The sequence below is a fragment of the Caloenas nicobarica genome, chromosome 3 (genome assembly GCF_036013445.1).
Source record: "Caloenas nicobarica isolate bCalNic1 chromosome 3, bCalNic1.hap1, whole genome shotgun sequence".
NCBI lineage: Eukaryota > Metazoa > Chordata > Aves > Columbiformes > Columbidae > Caloenas > Caloenas nicobarica.
Genome location: NC_088247.1, coordinates 80,599,778 through 80,624,699, shown reverse-complemented (window position 1 = coordinate 80,624,699; position 24,922 = coordinate 80,599,778). Strand labels below are relative to the sequence as shown.

At 36.9% G+C, this 24,922-nt stretch overlaps 1 protein-coding gene across 1 annotated transcript in view; it reads right to left on the bottom strand.

The window, feature by feature from the left end:
- RYR2 (ryanodine receptor 2) overlaps positions 1 to 24,922 on the bottom strand; it is a 364,098-nt gene that overhangs the window by 206,556 nt on the left and 132,620 nt on the right. The window contains exons 13-17 of the mRNA XM_065631500.1: positions 15,419 to 15,493; positions 12,014 to 12,170; positions 5,135 to 5,299; positions 3,540 to 3,661; positions 418 to 601 (exon numbers count right to left, since the gene is read on the bottom strand). Of these exons, the coding sequence (XP_065487572.1) occupies positions 418 to 601; positions 3,540 to 3,661; positions 5,135 to 5,299; positions 12,014 to 12,170; positions 15,419 to 15,493 (703 nt within the window). The remainder of the gene's footprint in view (positions 1 to 417; positions 602 to 3,539; positions 3,662 to 5,134; positions 5,300 to 12,013; positions 12,171 to 15,418; positions 15,494 to 24,922) is intronic.

Sequence of the window (24,922 nt, the reverse complement as noted above, 5' to 3'; positions counted from 1 at the left end):
AGTATAGGCAACTGTCACTACCAGAGAAATAACAGACAATATTCAACAAAATATTTAAAGCATACTTATTAAACTGAAACATCCTTCTGCATCAAGAGATTAAACTATAACAGAAGAAACTAATTCACACATAAAGAGTAAATTATAGTTAGAATTCAGGGCATAAGGTCGTGTTAATATCCAATTTCAAAAAAAAAAAAGAGGAAAAGGAAGTAAAGCCCTAAATGTATTCCTTTAGATATACAGCAAAATCAACAGATCTAAAGAGATTATAAATGTAGCAGATAGTTTGAATCTTAGAGGACAAAAAAACCCAATGCAAACATGCACCAGATCTAACACCAATGCTACACACACTGTGAAAGAATACTTGCAGACAACACGGTGGAAAATCAGGAGTAAAACTGACAGAAGTACCTCTTCCTGGAAGAGGTTCTGGCGATTCTTCAGTGCTCGGAGCCTATTTTGTTTGTCTTCATGCTCCAAATGTTCATCAGGGGGGTGAAAATAGCCAATCAAGTCCTGAAGGCTCAGACTGACTGACTCAATAGGCAAGTCGACGGTGGAAGACTTTGCTTTCTTACTGAGAGCATCAAGGCCCCTACAAGAAGAAGTAAAGTCTCCTGAGTATTGGAAATCAATCTATTTTATCATTTATACTCTTTATGGGTTTAAAAGCCAAGTTTTTTTAGATGCCAAAGCTCAATTCATTTTCTGACAGCTACATAACTTCTCAAAAATTATTTACGTCTGCCTCATTTTCCTCTTAATGACCCACGCCTCCCTTCCAAAACATAAAGTAGAAGCATCAAAAACATTGTCTCTCTTAAATTTTTTTGAAATCCAGAAAACACACTTTAATATTCTGTCTACACATTTAGCAGTATCAGAGACAGACCAAAAGACAAAGAGAAGTTATTGTAAAGCTGTTCAAAGCATCATGAGGCTGGAATGGCGAGAAGTCAAAGAACCAGTCCTACGGCGCTGAAGAGCGCCCAGCTAGTCCATACAGGCTCTCAAGCACATCTCTAACCTGCTCTTAAGCCATCTTCAGTGCCAGAAGATGCAGGTCCTCCACACACACTTTCCCAGCACTTCATTAGCCCTTTTGTTTCCCTGATATACAAGGCTTGGCCTTGCTGTAGTCTATGACCATTGCCTCCTAGAAGAAGGGGGCACACCGTTTTCATCCATGTCGCACCTGCCCCTTGCTGAGCTGAATCCCCGACAAACACCATAATGCAAGTTCTCCTCAGCACTGTGCTTTCCAGACCCCTGATGGACCTTTCTCCTCCCTTTAAACCTGACCTTTCTTACAACGCGGCTGTTGCAGCTGAGACCTCACCAGTGCCGGGCAGCAAGTGGAAGGCGAGGGTTTGGGAAGGCAAGCAGTGGGCAGGGGGTCTGCCCCAGCCAGGGGCCGCAGGAGGCCTGCCAGAACCTTCTGGAAGGAGCAGGGGGGGCCATAAGGGGCAGAGAAACCAGGGGTGCTGAGGGCCTGCAGACATAGAGACAAGGGAAAGATCCAGAGGATTCTGAAACTCTGCAGGAGCCAGACAAGGCCCTGAAGCACCAGGAGAGGAGCAGCCCTGACAAGAAGGGTCCACCCTGGTGGCACGCAGCAGGGGAGAGCAGGAGGAGGGGGCTTGTTTGACACTCATGGTTCCTCTTCTGACTAATTCTCAATCCTGCCGTTTTAAAAAGGTTTTTTTTCCTAGCATAATTTGGGGTAAAATCAGCTATGTAGAAAAGAGATCCTTTTTGTTTCCACCCGTTCTCCATTTCTGCTGACCAAAAGACCACCAAGCCTCAGCAGGCAGAGGAGCCCACCAAGCCTGCACAGGCACCCTCCAGCCCCGCGCTCATCTCCCTCTTTTCTTTCATTAGAGGCACTAAAGGTTGCTGGCAACCTGACCACCCTTGCCAGTTCTCTCTCCCAAGCTGCACAGCATCCTGCTTGCTCCCAGGATTCCTCTCCAGGCCACGATATGGAATAGAAGCCCCATTTTATACTCTTCTTTTTGCTGGATTCAGGCAACACTGATAAGTATTTGGGGAGCGGGGCTGAGACGGGGGTGGTTGTTGTTCGGTTGTTTTTTTTTGTTTGGGGTTTTTTGTTTTATTTTTTAACTGGCATGTCGCTGCATTTTCATCTCAAATGGTGAACTACAGCTGGAAAAGTTCTACATTTAGGAAACATTATGAATTCAGTAGGAATATTTACTGCTGAAGAATAACAGTATCTTAGAATAAATAATTCAGTGTTTCAAAAAGGTGGCTACAAGATTTATCTTTAAAACTTAATTTTTATTGTGAGCACATTATCTGAAGCACAATTTTTGTACTGACTTTGTGGGAAAGAACCGGGGGACACAATTTGGAAAATAATTTTGATCCTCTCCAATTCAGGGTTTTCTTCTTGGAGTAACATCCTGCCAAAACTAAATTGTTAAACGCTACCTTGGACTCCCTGTGCACTCTGCAAAGATCTCCACCGTAATTTAGCAGTACTTTGATTTGTGAAACCTTATCATTAAATTGCCTTTCTCTGTTCTTATCTTTTATGGCATTCTTAAGCTTCTAAGAAAATGTATTATTTACGAAGTGACCTAAGGCTTGAATTTCTCTTGTATTTTAAATGTCATACAGTAGGTAATTCTCCTGACAGGCATTTTTCTCTGTTGTTATTTAAGTACCTGGGTAAATGTTTTTTCAACAAATTTACATGTCTATGTCTGGCTATGCACTGATTCAGGTCACCATCTCCCACATTGACTTCTTATCATTCTATACAGTCCTATTGCATATCATCCTTTTTTAATGCCAGCTACACTGACGAGAGAGGCCTTTCATCAATTACTGAAGTCACAAACATTTGAAAATTCATTTTACCAGTGTTATTGAGAAGGACATTTGGAGTAGTAAAATCAACACAAATTGGATACATCTGGCAATATTTCTGAATAGCTAAATACTATAAAATAAAACATTTTGTATGTTGCAAAATATTTAAGAAACAAGTAGCATTAAAAAGAAACTAATAAGTGTAATGGGAGGGCAGAAAGAAGGTGTGATTTCATACTTTTAAGAAAATTTTTTTCTTGAGACAATGTACGTCTTCAGTATATTTGTATCTTTTACAAGTTTGTAGTTATGCGGTTACCTCTTTCTTCCAGGTTTTTCAAGGAAGAGCACTTTTAAAAACCATACATAGAAAAGAAAGAGCTAAATGATGCACCGCGTGACTTAACAGCAAATTTTCGCAAGGAATGGTTTGCTTGTATTTTCAGTATGTTTATACATTGAAATCAAGGTCGAACAATAATATTAGAAGATAGAGAAAAGAAACTGACCAATACCTCTCAGGGTACATCTCTGCTGATAAAACCTAAAGAATTGACATGAAGTCTGGTTTGAGAAGTATTAATCTCTTTTGTTCTGAGGGCTAAATTGTTCACTGTAGTGCTAATGGCCACTTTGAATAAAATAAAAGGAAAAAAAAAAAGAAAAGGGATGAAAAGATAATTTTAAAAGCACACCTTATAAACCTGTTGAAAAGGAAGACAGTACTACGGATGACACGTGCCGTACGGGATTCTTCATTCTGAGATCTGGACAATGTTAAACCATCATCCATGTGACCTTCATGGTGCATTATTGCCTGCAGTACAAAAATAAAAAACAGTCACTGCAACATGAAACATTATTCACAAATAAGAAGTATGAAAACTTGCATAGGAAGAAAGGCTAGGAAATGATGAAGCCACATCCAAAAAAAAAAAAAAATTAACTAAAACCAGATAATCCCATGTTTTACTTCCTTGTTTCCAAGGATGCACTTGTACTGAGCCAGAAGGCTCAGTGTCATAATAATCTCAAAGTCACAGCTCCTGTAAACAATATATTAAAAAAAAAGTCTAAAACTTTTTGCTTGTTTTTGTCAGCCTTCAAAATAGTTCTGTTACACACCAGCAGATCCCTGAAGTACAGGCAAGGTCAAAACATGTATTCTTTACCAGTCCTGATTTCTAAGGATGTTACTGGGCTTCTTTTCTAACTATGCCTTGAGTCACTACCAATAACTTACAGTTTTTCATGTTTAGTTATTACAGCTCTGAAGGCATTCAATTCAATTTACATAAATATTTTAAACTATTTTAGGTAGTTTCTTTTTTTCATACAGGCACAAGCGTGTACATACAAACTATTTATATTACTTACATTACTAAATTATTCAATAATGTATCTTATTAATTATTACAGTTATTTATGATATTAGTATTATAATCACTAAAATTTTACATATATATAAACACTGTTTCCTAAACATACACTATTTTGATAAAATATTTATAGAATATATGTCTGTGTGCATATATATACACCCATATATGACACAAATTTGAGAGAGAGAGAGGGAGAGATATGCACACAATTATAACGCATGACCGTTGAAGTATACCAGATGTTGCGCTAGTTTTATAGATCTGGCATGTAAAACAGTCATAGAAAATACTACAGTGTGCATAAAAGTCACTTTTTTCACTTTTTTTTTTCCCCAAAAAGAAGGGTAAAACATTTTTTCCTCGCTGAGAAATAATTTCCTGCAAAGTTATGTGTTTACAATAAACACTAACACACATGTAGCTTCTTGAAGATGTGTTAAGTCATAAAAGAATCCTTTTCCTACTTCATTATGCTGACCTAGCATTCTGCTTGGCCTTGGTTACTCTTTAAAAGAAATCTCTCAGGGCTCAAGACTTGGAACATTCCAACCTGAAAGGTAACACACTGACAACGTGGAAAGAAAATACTTTGAACTAAAAGCCTCCTCAATCCAAACTACAGCTCACTGAAGAAAGGAATTTTATCATATTCTACAAGCTATTACTTATATTTTAGTTTGACTCTAGGCTAACGTGCACTTCGGCTTTCAGTTTAAGAATTCAGTACATCACGTAACTTTTCAATACGTGACAGAAAAAAAAGAACAAACGCCTTTCAGAACAAAAACAAGACATGCTTAAAATATTTGAAATCCAGAAATTAGCTGTCTCTTGTAGTTCCCTTCATTTTCCCTTCCTGCCCTATCAGACTGTGACTGAATGGAATGCATTCCTATGTAGAGTCTTACCTTCCGCTGCACGGAACCCATTCTTACAGACTTCGCATCAGCAGACTGGTACGTGAGCCATAAGCCCGTATCTACATGTTGTATGAAGCATATTGAATCCCCATATTTTATTTCAGGTGCTCCCATTCCATCCACCTCTTTTCTTGTCCCTATGTCCAACTTTTCCTGAAGAAGAAGGAAAAAAATGTATACAGGAAGAGCAATCAACATGTTAATATTTGCATAAAAGATTGAATACTAGGCAATTGTCCAGAACAGGGCCTAAAAGAATATTTGAGATCCTTCGTTAATGAAATGATTACAAAATGGTGAAAGTGTAACTTCTAGTTAAACATTTAGGGAAAAGATGGAGACAGAGATGCCATCCACACAAAAATCTAGCTCATTACACTAAGAAAGATGGTGTATCCATTTCAGCTGCCTAGGAAAGAACTAGGACCACAACTGACAGTACACTCATTGTTGAAACAGAAAATCTGACGAAACAACGTCAAAGAGATTGAATGCCCTAGCTGAATCAGGCATTAACCTCCAGAAGCTTTTTCTTGAGGATTTTGTTAGGAGGAAGGGAGTGTGTTGTTAGGGTTTTGTTTGTTTGTTGGTTGGTTTTATTTGTTTTGTTTGTTTGTGTTTGGTTTTGGTTTTTTTTTTCCCCACCTGGAAAAGATGAGCACTTCCTTACAATTTCTTTCCAGCTGTCACAGAGAGATGGCCTTTAACCTGTCATTGCCCATTACTGCCCTGCCCAACAATGGGCTCAGTATTCCCTGAGAAAATAAATCCATTTCTGGGTGTTTGCGACTGGCATGTTGACATGCTGTAAAAGAAGACTGGCATGACCATGCATCAGTCCAGCTGGTGCCCTATACAGACAGCAGCCATTTCAGGAGAGGAAAGGTAATATCTCAAACAATACTATAGCTTGTAACTGTAATTTGAGGTGTTGCCCAATACCTAGCTCTTCTAAGTATCAACTCCTTCCCCACACAGATCCGTTTAGAAGACAAACAGCCTATGTATCCTCGTTCATGGCAGACCATCCATTTAACCACTCAAAAGCACATGGTTTGACTGACTGATACACTTCTTGTCTGCCTGCACGAGTTGTTAAATCCAGAGGTAAGTATGGAAAAAACATGTTGCAAAGGCTCAGTACATATCTTGTTAACTGTAGGAGGGATGTTAATGTATAATAGTTATGCCCAAAACTTCTCAGGGGACTTTGACCTTCTTCACAGCAAACTGGATTTGCCTGTTCCTGAGGCTGTCGACAGTACCTCCATTTTAGGCAAAAATCTTCTCCATTGAGAGTAACCAAATCCACTTTGACTCCTTAGTTCTGATTCATGTGATCAAGTTATTGACACAGAAACTACTCATCATTCTTCTGGGAGGAGAGGGAATGCATTGCAATTGCTGCAGTTGAAGCTGAGACCACCGTGATATTGCAGTTGCTGTTCTGCTCTCCCTTTCACAGCTCCAACAGTGCAAGCAGGTTCACCACTGCAGTAACTCCCTGGATTCTACTTCTATATGTGCTCACACATGCCCAGATAAGAAGCTGCTTAATTTTCACCACTGTTCAAAAGGTCATCTGTGCAAATTGCAGGCCTATTCTAGGCCATACATTCAAGGTGCAAGATGATATCCTTAACCACATAAAGCTTCAACCTTCTCTGCTTCTCCTGATCAGTGGTAGAGGACAAGCCACTTTCTTCAGTTCCTCAGAGTAATGTAACAAATAATGAGACAAAAAATTCTAAATGTTCTATCCTACTACAACCAAGGAAGATTAGGAGAATGATTACACCACACACATGTGCCTTAACAATGTGAGAAGACAGCTTCACAGTAAAAGATGACAAAAATTGAGGTTGTTAAATGAAAACAATCTCTAATTATTAAAGGCTTTTTAAAAGCATTTATTAGATAAAGGGAGATGTCATGTAACTAGATTTTCACCCTACAATGATGAATGCACTTTTTCATAACATTAGGTTTCCAGATATACTACATTCATCAATTCCAATTATTAAACTGTTTCTGGATACAGATGTTAATTTCACTATTTTGCTAATGCCTGATTCCTTAGGTGCTGAAATTCTTATTAAAATCTTGTCCATTGATACACTGTAATAACTGATTTATTAAATACTTCTGATGCCAATTACTGGGTTATTGTGTGCTTCTATTTCATTATTAATTCATTATTTTGTTCCTATTATCTCTCTAAATGTTGTATCCAGTTCTTTCAAAAGCTATCACAAATAACCTGACTGTAATAACAGCTGGAAATTGAAATAGTACTTATAATAGGACATTGCACACAAATAATGATAAAGGAAAAAATAAATTAGGTCCTGCTATCATTTGAAGAAATAACAGCCTGATTTCAAGCTCCCGTCTTTCAAATTATCTTCATAACGAGAAGACAGTGTGAACCTGTGTGAAGATACTGTGCTTCTACCTTGTAAGATTTTCTTTTTTCCCCAAGTCTTCTTCCTCACAACTAATTTCTTAAGATATTAATATATGAATTCACAATTTTTCCCATAAAGCACTGTCAATAACATGAGGAATTATTAACTTAAAATATTATTCCATACTTTCTTTAAAATGTACTGACTACAACAGAAATGGAAGGGGGTTGATAGCGAAATCTTCATTCTGATTAGAATTAACACTAAATTTACTTAGCATAAAAATTGCAGTGCCAACAACTTGCCAAACAAGATCTCTGTCCTCACCTATGTAAACTGACAACTCTGCATATAGGTTTACAGCCCAGACTGAATTTAATCACTTTGAGTTGAGCTCTTTCCTGCAAATAAACATAGCAGCCAGGAAAGCATACAGTGAAAGTTGGATTAAATACAGGAGAGAAATGAAAAGCCAGAGGATGGTGTGGGGGCAACAGGCATTGGAGCATTCATTTGGGAGCTTCAAGACATTGAGCTTTTTTGGAGAATGAAGAGGAACTACAGATTTTTTATGAGGAGGGAGATTTTAATGGAGTGCCGCATCCATGCCAATAAACAGCTGGTAGTTGAGAAAGTACATCTCAACCTCAAAATCTACTGCAAAAAATCAGGATCTGAAAAACATCAGAAATCTCCATGTCACCATTTAATAATTGCATTTTGGTATAGACATATGATGCAAATTTCCGGCCCGCTACCCTCTTACCATAATCTGTCACTACACAACCAGCTGCTAATTCTTCCTACAGCATATTTACAAATAAAAGCTTCAGTTGTATTTGCAGTCTATGCCCATTCTTAAACCATCAACTTTTTCTGAACAAAGATCAAAAATCTTCATTCATGACACTGGAACAAACAGAAACAATTGGGTTTTGCAAGAGCCTGTAAACCACCTCAGTAATGCGGAGCACCAAGAACGCATTGGAAATGAACAAGTTTATTGAACAATATGCCAGATTTTCTCCAGAAGGATGTGCTCTTTATAAAGAGGCTTTATTCCATACATACAAGAACATAAACCAATCTACCCACATCCGTTGTGCACTAAATGGACAAAATAATTTTAAATGGTTTTATCTTAATGTTGAAAAAAATTATTCTAAGCAGCCTTGCCTTGAATGTGTTATTTCACTCTAATGTTTCTGTTTAATTCCTTACAACATTCCAAAACGGATTCCCATTATTAAGGTTTGACCTTTCAGTTTTATCTCATGTCATATGACCCAACCTATACCTTCTCGGGCACGCCCTCAGGACTGACATTCTAGCAGATCTCACTGACTGGAAGAAGCTAACTGATGACTGCTTTTCAAGCTGACATTAATATATTTCCTTTGAAATTTTATTAAGACACAGATGAAGATATGAATTAAGGCCATAAAATTTTATTAAAATTGATGTATTTCTGTCCAGTGGAAAAGACTGGACAGGAAAAGCAGACATTGTACAGAATGTATAAACATTTCTACATTAGTAAAATTACCTTATTTCAGTGGAAAAGTGGTGTTAAGCTAATGCTTTTTTATCAAAAATAATCAATATTTAGCAAATGTGAGAGGGAAAAAAAAGATCCACAGAAATGAATCACTACAAACTCAAGTCTATAAAAGAGCCATATATTTGGGGAATACATTGTAGATGTCTGTGGACATCCTGTGCTGAATAAAGTGAGACTACCAGAGACAAAAAAAGAGTTTTCTGAATTTCAGATGCTTTAAAGGCTAATCTAATTCTCATTTAATTATTAGGGTAATATATGATAACTAGAGCATAAAGCCCATTTCTCAGAAACAAAATGAAAAGACTCTTAGCTCTTCAGAAAATCCAGATCTTCTGAGTGCTGTTTGGCTTGCAATGATTTTAAGCTTTCACATTTCTTTATTTTGCTGAGCTATTTAAAGAATTTTAACACATAAGATTCTGATCTGATTTTTAAACTTCTGTACCAGAATGTTGTATTTTGGGGAAAAAAAAAAAAGTACATGTCTATGTGTGCATGCCTGTGTTATTTTGAGCATCTGAGAAAAGTATTCTGGTTCATATAAGATATAAAAAAACTTCAGTTTTCTTCTTCTCTTACACTTATTTTTTAAATGCAGTACTGGCAAGCCAATGCGTTTAGAACGATGAGTAAGCTCCTTGCAAATAATAAGGCTAAAACCAACAACAAATGTTGATCATTACATTTGCATCTGAATCTTCAGATTTACAAGGGATACATTTTCCATCTTTTTCTCTGCAAACATGCCTGAAGGAATCAAGTCTTTAACATTACAGATAAAGGTATTCTTCCCTCATATCTGGTTTTGCCTATTTAGAGCTAACTTATCTATAGCACAAGCGGGATCTTCATAATTCTTTTTGGGTAATGGAAGGAAGAATGATGATCGTGGCAAAAAAGGACCAAAATTGCTGTAAGAAAGATCTAGACACTTGACATACTCCCAAGTACTAATGCTCTGTTCAACAGAGAAGGTTATGGGCTGCCTCTTACCCAGGAATAATTATTTGGGGCTATCTACATGCAACCACACAATCAAAAGGTTGGCTGGTTTCTCCATACATGCTTGGAGGAAAAGAGACCCCTAAAGCTGTTTACCTTCTCTACAGAAGCCTTTCCAGTACTGCTATAATTTTGAAATATTTATTTAATGCTCTTTTCCAGACAGGTAAGGCACCTAAAAATTTGCAATGCCTGTATCCTTATGAAATGAATCATGACACTCCTTTAAAAAGTCCTAAACAGGAGACTGGTTTAATCCCCAGCAGTGAAAAGCAAACCATACAATCCGCCCCTGTGGCATCTCCAGAATTCCTTCTGAATAAGTCTTTAGTTAAAAGGAATGTTGATATCCACAAAATTAACATCAAATATGATCTTCCAAACTTCTGGTTTCTTTGAAAATATATATTTAAATATCAGTATTATTATATCTGTCATGTGCTGATTAGCTTATAGACCCCTCTTTAAAATACTGCCATGTTACTTCAATAATTGACTACCATAACATGTTTCTACATGCTCTAAAGCCTTCTATCTCTCTCTGCTCAGCATAGGACAGGTTTGGTCACTTAACAACTAAGTCAAAAAATGTTAACTATTTTGAACACGGTAGAACAAAACTACTTCAAAATATAAATATTCAAAATACTTCCAAGTAAGACTTCAAAATTCAGGCTGGGAAAAAAAACCCACCACACACAAAACACAAACAAACAAAACCAAAACAAACAAACAAAAACCCCACACAACAACAACAATAACAAAAAACAACAACGAAGAAACTTCAAATACATCGTTGTCTAATCTCTGAAACACCTGTGCATATGCTACTCAGATAACAGCGACAAACCACCTTCTCCATATCAACAAAAGATACTTTCTCTATTGCTAACAATTGCTGCCTTCAAGTATTTTTTGGACTAAATAATCCATGTAACAGTAGAGCACAGTATATTGTTTCACTCTTTTTGGAGTAACCGCCGCTGAAAACTCCATCTTGAGAATCAGTGAATGAATTATTTTATGCCTCTTGCTTCAAAGGAGAAAAACTGTTGAGATTTATAGTAACTGCAACAGGAATCCCCCAATATAGTTGCACTGCATCGTCCTAAAATACTTCAGTATTTCTGTGGATTTTCTAAAAAAACATAGTCTGGGTCCCAAAATAACCACCTGAACTAATCTCCATTATCAGAGTGCAAAAGTCTATTTACCTGCTTTCAGGTAAATATCCATTTCTTATCTTCCCAAGAAGACAAATAATTAAAAATGAAGTAAATGCTACAGAGATGTTACTGAACAATTCTGTTTATTATAATTATTATATATTTTAGAAGACTTTTTTTTAAGAAAATAACATTATTTTCAGCAACATGCTGCAGGTGAAAAGTACGAGAAATCAAAAGATGTTAAAGAATTCATCATAGTATTATTTTAAACTGTTTACCCACTACACAAGGTAGTGTTTTAAACTTGAAATGCTTATTGAAAGTGTCAAACAAAAACTGAAACTATGGCAACTTTAAATTAGACTAGTATCTGACGAAAGAAATCCTGATTTTCCAATTTAATTTAAATAACCCACAATACTATACATTTTTCCTATGTTAGCCAACAGATACAAGCAGTGAAGTAGCAAAGAAGTTCTTCAGAAAAACGAGAAATGAGAAAACTGTTCAAAAGTTGGCAAGCAGGGAAAAAAAAAGAAAAAGAAAAAGAAAAAAAACCCCACAACCTTTCTAGATATTATTTATACTGAGTTTTGGTTTGGTTTTTGAGTCAGTGAAAACGTAGAAGGCTCCGATAACTTATGCAATAGGAAATACTTAAATTTTGCATACTAAAGAGATTGGAATTACTACTAGTTATATTAATCCTGCACTGATTCCATACCTTGGAAGACCGAAAACAGAATGCCGTAGATTTTACATCCGCTTTCTCTTTGTCTGTAAGAAGAAGACTCTTGTCATCCAGGAGACTTAAATATTTTCCTGTTGTTATATGTCTTAGTCTGAATGGCTGTCCCCATCTAATGTGGCTGCCACTCCACCTAAGAAAGTTCATAGGAAATGTTTGGGTTTTTAAAAACAAAACATACAGATTAACTACTCGTGAAAATACTTTAAAGTACATTATATTGCCAACTAGTTGAAAGAGGATAAAATTCTAAATGCTGGATTACGAGCAAGGAAATGGCTACTTTGTGGTGATTTCTTATAAAACCATTCTCACAAATAAAATTAACCTCTTCCTTTGCACAGGCTGCCTGGATTCAGACTGAATTCCTCTTGAGAGAGATACAGACCGTTTATGGAGAAGGAGGCTTGTGCTGCACACAGAGAGCTCAGAGCCGCCAGCTCCCTCTCCAACAGTTCATCTGCCAGCAGCCGGGTTTGCTCCCTCTCCCAGAGCACTCTCCTTTCAGCAGTCAGCGTGCTTTAGGCACACTGTAAACAGTGTGCAAAAAAATAAAATAGCTAAATAAAGAAATAAAAAATCCTCCTAAAATAAATGTCAAAAATTATTAAGCAAAGACTGGCTCACATTCTTCATTTCCACGAGAGGAAATGATGGAAAAAAGGCAAAGATTTTCTCTCTAAGCTCCCCAAGAACTGCTCAAGTTGAAATATGGGTTGCAGGTTTCAAAGTTCCTGCTTTGAACTGCAAAGTCAGCTCTTCTCTTCTTCCGGATTAACTCCTGAAGATAAACTTGTGTAGGATTACTAAGGAGGATGCATTTCACATAGCCTTTTCAGAAAGCTTCTCGAATATTCCTTACATTGGAAAATTAGAACAGCTAGGATGTTTCCCTGGATCTTCACAAAACTTTATTTAGTCTTATCTCTTCAAAAGTTTACACTTTAGATGCATGTGCGCACTGCGTTTTGGAGAGGAAATCGTATATTTCTGTTTGCAAAATGCCCATCATGGATTTATGACATGCTGCCAAGATTCTGACGTGCTTCCACAAATACTAGTAACTCTCTATGCTTACTGTGGCTTGAAATAGCTTAAAATTTTCAACAAATGTTCACATAATCTCAATGAAATATACAAACACATCTTTATGAACTAACCTGATTATAAACTTACTCCCACTGTTTCTTTTCACTTGCATTTAACGTAATTCCAGGTATAGCATTTAAAAACATGAGAAGTTTTTATGCACACATTTTGTATATATTCATGTCCTAGTCTGAAAATCTCTTAACACTTTCATATGTTTAAGCCATTTTCCTTTTCCTTGATGCAGATTAAAGCACTTACCTATTCAATACAAATATCCATTTGTTTGAGGATGTCTTCTTAAGAGCTGGCCATACCGTATGCAAAGTATGCAAAACCAATTTGGCAGATATTTTTAAATTGCAGTTTTTAAAATGCAAGAGCAACACCTGGCTTCTCTAGTAACAGGACTTATTACGCTTCACTAATTAAACTTCTAAATCTTTTTAGTTATTGGTTTGAAAGAGGCCAAAAGAATGAAGAGGTTTTCCCCTCAACTAAGTTCTTTTGCAAACTAAATGGTCTCTTCTGTTTAAAGTCGAGGGGCAAGGACTTTGGGGAGGAAGGCAATACGGATGCTTTATATCTTGGAAATACATTTCTTTTCTTCTGTCTTCTACACAGCCAAGTCAGTACACTCCATAAAAGCACATCTAAGTATCAGTGTTCTAGCACAACTTCTGCTTCTCAATTAGGTAAAATGTCAGGTCGTGACCCTCAGCAATTGTGTTGCTGGGTCTGGTACAACACATCAGCTCTGCACCTTTCATATCAGGGGCCATGGTGGGGAGTTGCCTTTTCTCTAGCCTGATCCAATTTTCTCTTGGACCCAATAGCTATGGACCATCAGAAAAAAGAAATAATAAATGTGGTACAATTGAGCCATGCCCCTAGTTCACGCCTGCCAGATAGGAAATAGGACAATTCATGTGCACTTACAAGAAAGGGCTTTTTGAGCAGTAAGTATCTTCTGAAGCCATTTCTGACTACTAATAGTTCTTTTCTTCACTGTGAGAATATGATCCCTGTCACCTTTTGGGAAAGAAAGCAACGCTGAGCCATATTATCTGGCATCTGATAGCAGGTTATCCCAAGAGGCAGTCTGCACATGGAGACAGCCCAGGCAATTGTTATGAGGGTTCAGAAACAATGATTCCTTCAGAATCATATAAAATTAACAAAATTAATATTATACCTGCAGTCATTCTGGAAAGGACTAGAACTGATGGAAGACTTCAGAAATGCGTACACTAAGTTACAAATTGAAGCATCGGCATGAATAGTAATGTGGCTGCTATTCAGCAATGAACGTATATAGCTATTAGAATATCATATAGGAAAATAGGGAGATGAGGGCATTGTAGGAGAGAGTGTTATTCTTGGGGTTTTTTCCTAGTAAGAAAGTCATGTTCCTTAAAAAGAAAAATTAACACTGCCTTTGTTTAGTTTTTCTGACTGTTCTCACAATTCCTCTCAGTCATATATGTTCGAATGTTTGCACTTCAAAAACTTGCATACAATGCCTGTCAAAATGAGGTATACAACAGTTATAACAGAAACCTTTAATTTCTCAAATCCCCACGTTGTTCCAGTACCACTGCTTATTAGGGAGGTACATTGCAATGAGGAAAATAAAAAGCCATTGTTGTCACTTAAGCAGTCTCAAGGTCAATTTTAGCCCAAAGCAAAAAACTCACTGCCTTATCAATGACAATTAACATCATCCTATTTAATAAAATGCACACACAGCATCATTAGAGCGGAACTTTTCACTATGCTGCCCTGATTTAATCTCTAAGAAGCAATCATTTATTAATCACTAGAAATTTTACCATAAGCACATACTGTAATACAATTTAAGTGCAATTTTACAGTGCAATTACCTTAACAAACAGGACACAACTCCTTACTATCATTCCAACACTTCTAACAACGCAAGGTAGCATTTTTTCTGTTAATTTTTACCTTCAAATATTTGCAAATAGCTTAAACAAGTTAGAGGGTGGCACACATTAGTTATTCTTTTTAAGGATGTTAAAAATGTAAATTGTGAATTCACTGACAGCTATAACCACCTCAGGAAAACAAAAATCCATAGCCTGTGTGTTAACACACACTCTCTCAGGAAGTTGTTTAATTTTTCATGGAAGTTAAATAGACCGCTTTGTGAAGATTATTTTAGTATTATCAGTCTGGGTTTATAGTTAGGAATCTGATTTTATACGAACACACTTACTACACAAAATGTGCCCTGCCAAACGGACTGCGTCTTCCGAGAGAGATTTTACTTACGCAACTCTTAGAGTCTCTAGTCGCCAAAGGGAACGAGCATGAATTGACACAGCCCCACCTTCGTAATGGACAGTTCTGAAAACCAAGCAAAGGCACAAACTAAATGCTCAGCTCTGTTGGAAGAATCCATCATATCTATTTGTTCATTTAACTGCATCTCTTATTTTAAGATAACCAAAACAATTATTGCAACTGCCAGATTCAAAGGTTATCAGATTCAAAACCAGCTCTTATCAATTAAATCTTCAGACTTAGTTACTCAAACTTTAATTGTCTTTAGCATCCATTATTGTGATATTCATAACAAGATCTGTACAGTGTTTGCTTAGCCATCTTTCTTAGTGTTTTAAGGCAAGAATCTATGAAAAAAAAATCAAAAGTCTGATAATTACAATACTTCTAGATTCTAATCAAAACCAAACATCAAATGATGATAAAGATTTGTGATCACTGCATACATCTCACAAGAAAGGCAGTGTTTTATCAGAGCTTATAGTACTAAAATAACCATGCAACTTATTACATTGAATTATGAAAATTCATTTATTTGGCACTGTATTTTATTATCATAGCACCTGAAGTTTCACAACCACACTGATACATTCTTCACACATCTCAGATGTTAACAGCTTCCTATTTCCAAATTTTAACATGCTTATATTTATATATATTTAACATACATGCATATATCCAGAAACCTAAGTACTTCTGGAAAACAATTAAGCCTGAAAAAAGGTTGTTTGGTTGGTTTTTTTCCCTCCATACTACACAGTGATACACTTTGGATCCGCAAAATCCCTGAGTAGGTAACCTGGCTTCTCTTCAAAGTAAACGCTGAGGAACGTGGTGAGTATTAAGCTCTGCCACTCCAGATTTAGGCAGCCATTCTTTGGACAGCTTCCCGCCTGCACCTTTGTTTCTGCCCTAAGACATTGCCAGAATTTAAAAATCAAGCCCTTTCTTTTGGGAAACTGAATAAAGGAGTCACTTGTGCAAAAGGGTGCTGTCACTGTGCTTATCAGATCAGGCACCACAGGGAGCACTGCCAGAGAATGGCTCTGTCCTATGGATCCAGGAAGAGCTTATGGATGGAGAAAATGTTGTGATCTTCAGCCAAGATTAGGCACTGCCAAAAACAGCCAGAGACATAACTTCAAGGAATATTAATACTGAAATTGTAGGCATTTCCCATCATTTGTTAGAAGTAATTTTTTGAGGACCACCATTTTGGAATCAGGTACCTAATAGTTACCAGGCTTTAGCTTCCAAAGTCTTCCTGTGGATATAACACAGAGGGACTGAACGCTTAGCACAGAGAAAAACCCAGCATTGAAAGAGATGGCTCAAAACCAAATGAAATAGTGAGTTAGAATATACTTCTTAGTACTGTTAACAACACATGAGACTACAGATGTACTAAAATTCATCTTAGAATATGCAAAGAAGTATTAAGGAAATAAATGCTCCCAGACGTTGTAAATGAAAGACGCCAAATTACAGGGGAAAAATTAATCAAAATACAAAATAAATATTCCTCGCTACACCTACAGAACCATTTACACTGAATATTCATGAGTCATGTATAAACAGAAATTCTGCTACATGCCTCATGTACAAAAAAGAAGTTATAGGTGCATATATAAACATGTACAAAATCCTCCCCTTGACCTTATATCCACTATTTTCTCCACGTATTATCTTAGTCATTTGTTGCAATGGTTGTGGTTGTAGGAGCAGCTGACAGATGTTAAGTTTCTCATATCTGTCTCACAGAAGGGAATGAAATTTAAAATCAATCTTATTTTTTAATTGAAATTGACCTTCATTAGTATAGTAAAAAGCAAATGCTAAACCATCTTGCACTCAGCTGCTGCTTTGTTCAGACACTTTCTCTTCTCTTCAGGCATTTGTTCAAATTTTTGTTCTGCAACTAAGAGACTGGGTTTATGTTGTAATATGTACACAATAACAGATCAGATGTCATCTTGGTTGCGATTGTTTGGGTTGGGGGTGGGAGGAGTGGGCGGGTTGGTTGTTTGGGGGGGAAGTTGTTGGGTTTTTTTTTTTAAGTCAAAATATTCTGATTACATCCTAGCCTATTTCAATATGAACCTCGCTGATTAAAACGCATTTAGAATTCTTGCAATCACATAATACAAAATTTAACAATTTTATTCAGCAGTTTTCAAGTCATTAAATGTATGAGAAATCAGGTCAAAGCAAAGGCTTAAATTAATCAGAATAACTCATTTTTAGGTTGGTACCTTGCTCCTTTTCAGGGATTAAGTTCTTTCTCACAGTGGAAACTCACAAGCTGTCACCAGTTTTTCAGTCTGAGTACTCTTTTGAAGTTAGCTTTGGATTACTCATAGCAGTTGGATCAGTGTAATTTTAAACATCACAGCCTCCCATTGTGAACTTAAAAGAATGGCTTCTCATGGGCAAAGAAATTTTCTTCTATGTGACTGTTCATCCATTATTTCCTTTCTCTGTTCTTTCCAAGGGGAGCTATCAGTCTTGGAATGCTCATGTAAGATGAGAAAATTGGAAAGAGACAGAAGGGAGGAAATCCTAAATAAAACCATGTGATTTGTTTACCAAAGGAAATAAAAAGAATCCTAGGACTGTGTCTTATTTCCACATAAATGATTGGGTACAGCAGCAACAGAGGGAGTGAAGGTAGAAAGACAGTGATAGCACTTTAGAGATAAAAGTCCAAAAGGCAACAGCAAAGCCTCAGCAAAAGAATAAGTGACAGTAATATGGAAGGGGACTGAGAAAGCTGAGGATGGGAGGGCCAGGGATCAAGGATCCCTACAGGGAAGCAGAAGGAGAAGCCCAGAGAACGGGGTCAAGGATGGAACAGGAAAACTTTGTACAGGCAAGAGGGAAGACACATGCTGCAAAATACAAGTTGGCACAAAGCACTTGAATAGGGTGCAAGGTCTTGTGTCTTTAGTGAGATAGTCTTCTCTACAGAAAAGGTGGCTTTGAATAAAAGATACCTCTTCTTCACTGAAGGGCAAGTCACATTGCCTTCACCATAACAGCATGCATTATAACCCTTGCGCCAGAGCAGCTGAGTAAATTCATAAACTTGACCATCTCCTACCTTTTTATTCTGCCTAAGAAATCTAAAAGTCATTTCTTAACTCCTTTCATTAAAATAAATGTAGTAAACTACTCTGAGATTGCTCAAACTAACATTAGTACTTGCTCTATATAAAAACATTATTTGATAGGATACACCTTATTTCTTTTTATACGCTCTTGACAACAGTTCAGTGCTGAACAGGAAGTATAATATATAACAGTTTATTCCTTCTGGAAACTGATACTGGTAAGCCATATCAGATTCTGATAGGACTAGGTCAAATGAAACATTGCTTTTAATGATATATGAATAACCGACAAAAATCCTCTGACTAACTCAGAGTGTTACTACAAATTTGCACTGATACGATGGAAAAAAAAATTGAGTTGTGAAATGTACAGAAGATCCATATTACTTGTGAAACAGTAGAGAAAACCTACAAATTGCAAAACTTAATTATGAAATTATAAGTAACGTAAATGCATGAGAAAACTATAAATAACCACAGGAAAAAAAAAAAAAAAGACAACCAAAGCTACAGTGAATGTTGGTCTTCTCCTAGAAAGCTCAGGATACTTTATTAGCTTCTGAGCCATACCTGTAACACCAGTTCTTGATTTTTTTCTATTCTTTCCAAAGCACTTTACTTGCGTATTCTACATTTATGGAAAAAGGATACTAACCTCTCTTATTTCAAATGACAATATCTATAAGGAGTTCAGAACCTTTGAGAATTTTCAGTTCATCTTTACTATAAACTTTAATTCAGGTAATTAGCTGGTATAATGAAGTCATTCTTGGTCTGACCTATGGCTGTAAGTTAAATTCAAAACATGGTTCTTTTCCTGACAATGTCATTAATCTATTTAATTCCCCTTAATATAAACAGTCACTAGAGCTGGAACGTGCCACCCAATTCGTCTCACAGTGCTCGGGCTGTAATTCCAGCCCCAAGGACAGCACAGCGGCCCCCCCCCCACCCCACCAGCCCTGACCAGATGGTGCTCTCGCTTGCTTGTTCCGAGCACTCTCCTCCTCTGGTTTTCTGAGGTGTGATGTAGAGGCAAAGCAATGGTAAGCATCAAAAAGAAAGCTTGATATCCCAATCTCTCATCTCCAATTACAATAATGAATTAATTACACAGGTCTAAAATAGACTTACCAAGTATCAAAATCCCTGGAGAATCATTATTGAATTCATATTCTTATAAAAGTATTGTTGAGCAGAGTGAGGGTAATCATTTCAGTGAAGTTCACTGACTATAAACAGGCATTAAATGAGGTTAAAATAAATTACATTAAAGACAACATTTTGATACTGCTGAAGTAGTCTTAGTTCAAGAACTTGTAAATCTTAAGTTCCATAGCAAGGAAATAATGGAGAAAAACTCCGTAACTTGGAATGAATCATAAATGTGGCACCATAAATATCGCATAAATAACGTAATAATATAGTGGCTGGATTATACACAAATGAATAAATCCAAATACGATGTTAAAGTTCAAGTTAAATAAATTGTTCTGCTCCCTTCAATGACAGGCAAGGCTGTTCTGGTTTTAATTTGAAAAATCAATCACCAAAAAGCTTTATGGATTTTTTCAAATTAATTTATAAATGAACAACCATTACTGTTCAAGGCTCGTGGGAAAGGTTATTGAGTTATCCTGGGTGAAAACTTTTCAAGTTCACATTTCAGTCATAAATAATCATTCACACACACCAGATCCCAGCCTTTCTGGGGTACAATGGACCTCACCAGTTCATAATGCCACTTCAAAGGGCGTATTTTACCTAAAGAGAACGGCATGGAAAGGAAAGTGAAAAGGAGCTGGGATTGGCTAAGTCACACTGATTTTGAATTTCATCACTTTAAAACCTGGTCTATCCATTTCTGAAACTAACACAAAATGTTCAGTATAATTTACAAAACACTTTAAGCAACATGTTTAACTCAAAGAAACTCTCAAAAGCAGGAATGATGAAATTGCTTCTGTAATTAAGCTACATAAATACAATCTCTCATGAAGGCCTATTCTGACTGGATGGTTTGAGAAACTGGAGTCTGTTCCACCTCCAGCGATAATTTGCAAAAGCCAGGCACTTCACTCTCACAAGTAATTTCTTTCTGTAACGATATATTTCTGAAGGGTCCAAATTGCACTGCAGTCATCACTTGTAAATACATATTGCAAGTCAAAATGCAAATTAGTTGCAAAAGGAACATTCATGGCCCCTTCCCACACTGAGAACTATGAATACTCACTGTCCTACTCCTGTGTGGACTTCAAGTTCTAAAATAACATGAATGATGGTGGTATAATAAAGAGCAAGCACTACAACCCAATCAAAAAAAAAAATTATTACATACTTCCACCTGCTATCCGCCATTAATTTTTGGAGATTTCTAAGGGGTGGGAAGGGGAATAAAATAAAATTAAAAAAAAAAAAACCACCACACAAACAAACCTCCAGACTCCCAGCAGAAGTTTCCCTGGCTTTGACGATATATAGAATCAAAGAATACCAAGCTGATCATACCATGCCTTCTCTTGTATATCTATACCTATATTTGTTTTTGAGTAATGCTTCTGAAATTTGAATTTTAAAACTCCAGAAATAACACTTCAAATTTAGGTCTGGCTTACTATAGATGTCTAAGGCATTCTAAATAATAAAAACACAGTTTAAGGATTCTATGTACATGGCTTTAAACACTGTCCTTGAACCAGCAACCTAACTAGACTGTGCAGTAAATTATATTTAATTCAGAGAAATTGCACATAGTTAACCCTTTGCCTATTCCTTTTATGTTCTTCATCTGGGTCAGAGTGAGGGAAAACTACCAGGGTTATGCCCACTTTGCCTGTGGTGTTTTAAAAACAATACCACTTTTTTTTTTTTTTCCTACTGTAATCTCTAGTAAACCAACATATTACCACAAACATCTCTATTTGCACTGCTTCCAGCTGGAATGCTTTATATTTACAAAGTAAACTAAGTCTAGCAACTTCAGAGAGAATCTACTTGAAACTGGAAAAGTACATTTCTGAGTATAGAAGAGCCCCCCAGCCTAGAGACTTCTGTGTGATGAATAAACCACTACCATTATTAAAACTTGGTTTAAGGTTTCTGATCCCAGCTAGATCTTTTGGGGAAGAAAATAAAATAGTTCAGGCCATAAAATTCTATTTTACTATTTCTCTCGAAAGAATCTGTTTAAGTCAGTCCTCTGAGCCTCCCCCACTACACAAATACTCAAAGTTGTCTTAAACTATTTATAGTTCAGAGACATGAACCCCTGAATAATGTCTCACTGGTGTTAAATCAAGAGCCAAGTATCACTACATAAAAGGCAGCATTATCAGAGACAATCCAAGATTCCTCAGCGATTTTGATCAAATTCAGCTGGATAGCAGCAGAAGACCAGTCCATCCAGGTGCCATCTTCACTGCAAATTTAAATGCACCAAGACACAACAGCCTTGGCAATCAGTAGCCCGGGCACCCTGTGCATATCCCCATGGTACGGCTGCATCTGCTGCTGCCAGTGCAGAAGGCAGGTGCCTCCGAGAGCTGCAAGAGGGAGGAGGCAAGACAGCAGCCTCTGTTCCAGCAGCCTGCAGCGCCGTAGACAGCTCCCCCTCCTTCCAGAATTGGGGGCCCACGGCCAGAAGACAGTCCAGAGTCGGCTGTGCATGCAACAACCAACGCCATGGCTATCCACCACTGGCCAAAGGAGCTTTCTGGATGTCCGTTCTTGGAGGGAGGGAACAAAAATCATTCTCCTAACCAGACCCTCACCTCGGGCAAATACTTGCTTTGCCTGTGTCCACTGCTCACTGTGTAATTGCATCTCAGCACTCAATACCAAAGTCCCTCATCCAAACACACAGTGATCCCATCCCATGTTCTAGTGATCACGGTAGCACAATTTAAGGACCACATGGAGAAGGACACATAAGTTCAACAATTAAGTGAGGAAACACAGTATACAATCAGAAAAAATTGTGAGACACAGGAGAGAATTTTAGAAGCTTTTTATATTACTATTTCTGCCAGTGTTTTAGGCCTCTTCCAGTGCAGATCTGGATGACCCTGCCTTCAGAGGACGCTTTGTTAGGTACTGTAATCATCAACACAGTATCTGCACTGTCACTGTATTGCATGCCTCCACTGTGCTACATGCTGTTCCACAAGAGTATAAACAGCTTCAGAACATGTGTCTTAATTTGGACTTCTGGTAATCTTTGGAACACTTTTATTCTCAAATTTATGTAACTGTATCAATGCTCTAAGAATAGAGAAAAACAGCAGTTATTTTTAGAAACTGCTTAGGAGGATCCTTCACATCAAAACAATTTATTCATTCCCAGGATTACACACCAGGTGACATTATAGAATAAAACTGTTATTTTAGGACTGTCTGATCTTTTATTTATTTGGAAAGGCATAAAGAAGAGGCCTTTGCAGACAAATTAAAATGAGATAGAGGAATTAGTGGAACTTCTCAGTGTTGCTTTATGCTGCCGTTCTGCAGAGCAGAGCTGCTCTTCAGGCACATGCTGGAACAAACCAAACCAAGCACAACCACAGCAATCTACCACCAGACTATTTCAAAAGGCAATGAGAGGATAATATCACAGAATGGTTGGGGTTGAAAGGGACCTCCGGAGATCATCTAGTCCAACCCACCTGCTAAAGCAGGTTCGCCCAGAGCAGATTGCACAGGAATGTGTCCAAGCAGGTTTTGAATGTCTCCAGAGAAGGAGACTCCACAACCTTTCTGGGCAGCCTGTTCCAGGGCTCTGGCACCCTCAAATAAAGAAGCTTCTCCTCATATTCAGATGGAAGTGTTATACTCCAAATATATCATATTTTACCATACCTTACGTGTAGAAGTTACAGAACTTAAATTAAAATGAAAGATAAAATAATTTCTCTTACAATTTCCTATCTGCCAAGATTACCCATATTTTTAATACAATTCTACTAGCAGTTAAATACCATCCATCAAAATAAGGTATGCAAACATACTGAAAACTGAAAGGAGACACAAATTATCCTCTTAGATATTGAATAGCCAAGAGTCCTAATTAGTCCTAAATAGATAGAAATACGGAGGTTTTAAGCAATAACTACATTTATTAATAATTTAAGAGGAGAAAGTATGGGGCACAGAGCAATTAAACCTAACTCCATAAAATCAAAAGTAACCACAGATTTTATTCTAGTTTATAAGTAAAAATCATTTTAAAAATTTCAGAAAACAATAGAAGAACTTCAGAAAAGGACAACGTGAAAAAAGTTTAAACTTATTTTTATTCTGTGTGTTTATGAAAGCTCCTTAACAACAAGAAAATTTCAGAAGATCAAATCTGGTTTTTTACGAAGCACTGAGAAGCAATATTTCTCAGTATTGCTACCAGGAAATATAAAGACAAAGACATAGGTACCATTTGTTGTCTACTAGCTGTGCTTCGTTTGGAGTACTAGATGGATAGTGGAAAAGACAGACACTACAGAAAGAATAGAGATCTGCTCTGTTTATGGCACTGGTCTGCAGCTTAAGAAATAAAAGCACTATAGGATCCTATTTATTTATCTTTTAACCACTTTCAGGGTGAGGATAATAATAGCAGCAATAAACTCCTAGATGTAAAGGACCTATTACATAGTAACTAAATTTAAACATGAACTGATCACATTTTAAGTCTCAACATTTTGAAATATCTTCTGTGTTCAAAAACTATTCCCTTGTTTAAAAATGAGAAATAGCCAGGAAGGGTTGGTTAGCAGCTGTAGAAGAAAAATCTGAAGTTTTTCTCATTAATATTTAAAAATACGTAGAAGATTTTTTGCTATATTTTAGGAGAGCTTCCAGTGTCTTGTTCTTCTCTTAACAAAAAAAGAGCAAAATAGGGGTGGAAATTCTATTTGCAAACCAAGAAAACTCATTTGGAATTGAATGAATAACACTTTCTTTGTCATGGAAACAAAGCTAACCAATATGCTGCATTAAACAAACTATTCCAAAATCAACATTATCATTTAGCAATCTTCAGGCTGAAGGTAGGAATAAAACATATGACACTGCCCTACTGAAAGGAAGCTGAAGGTATATTTTATTAAAGCAAATAAGCAGGACTTTGATTCACCCATGTAATCACTCCACTGAGATATGCCACTTGCAGTGCCAGTCTTCTCACCATTTGGATTTATTAGTTAACTGAGAGAGACACATACCGAGCTGTCATCACTTCTCTACTTCTGTTCTAGGATTCCTTTAGTCAAGAAAATAACCATAAATGAAGTTCTAGACTACCACGACAGATAAACCTGAGAACAATGCCCAGATTAGTGTCCTTGAAGGACTGGGTAGTATTCTTAGCATATCCAGCCCTAAGGAATAT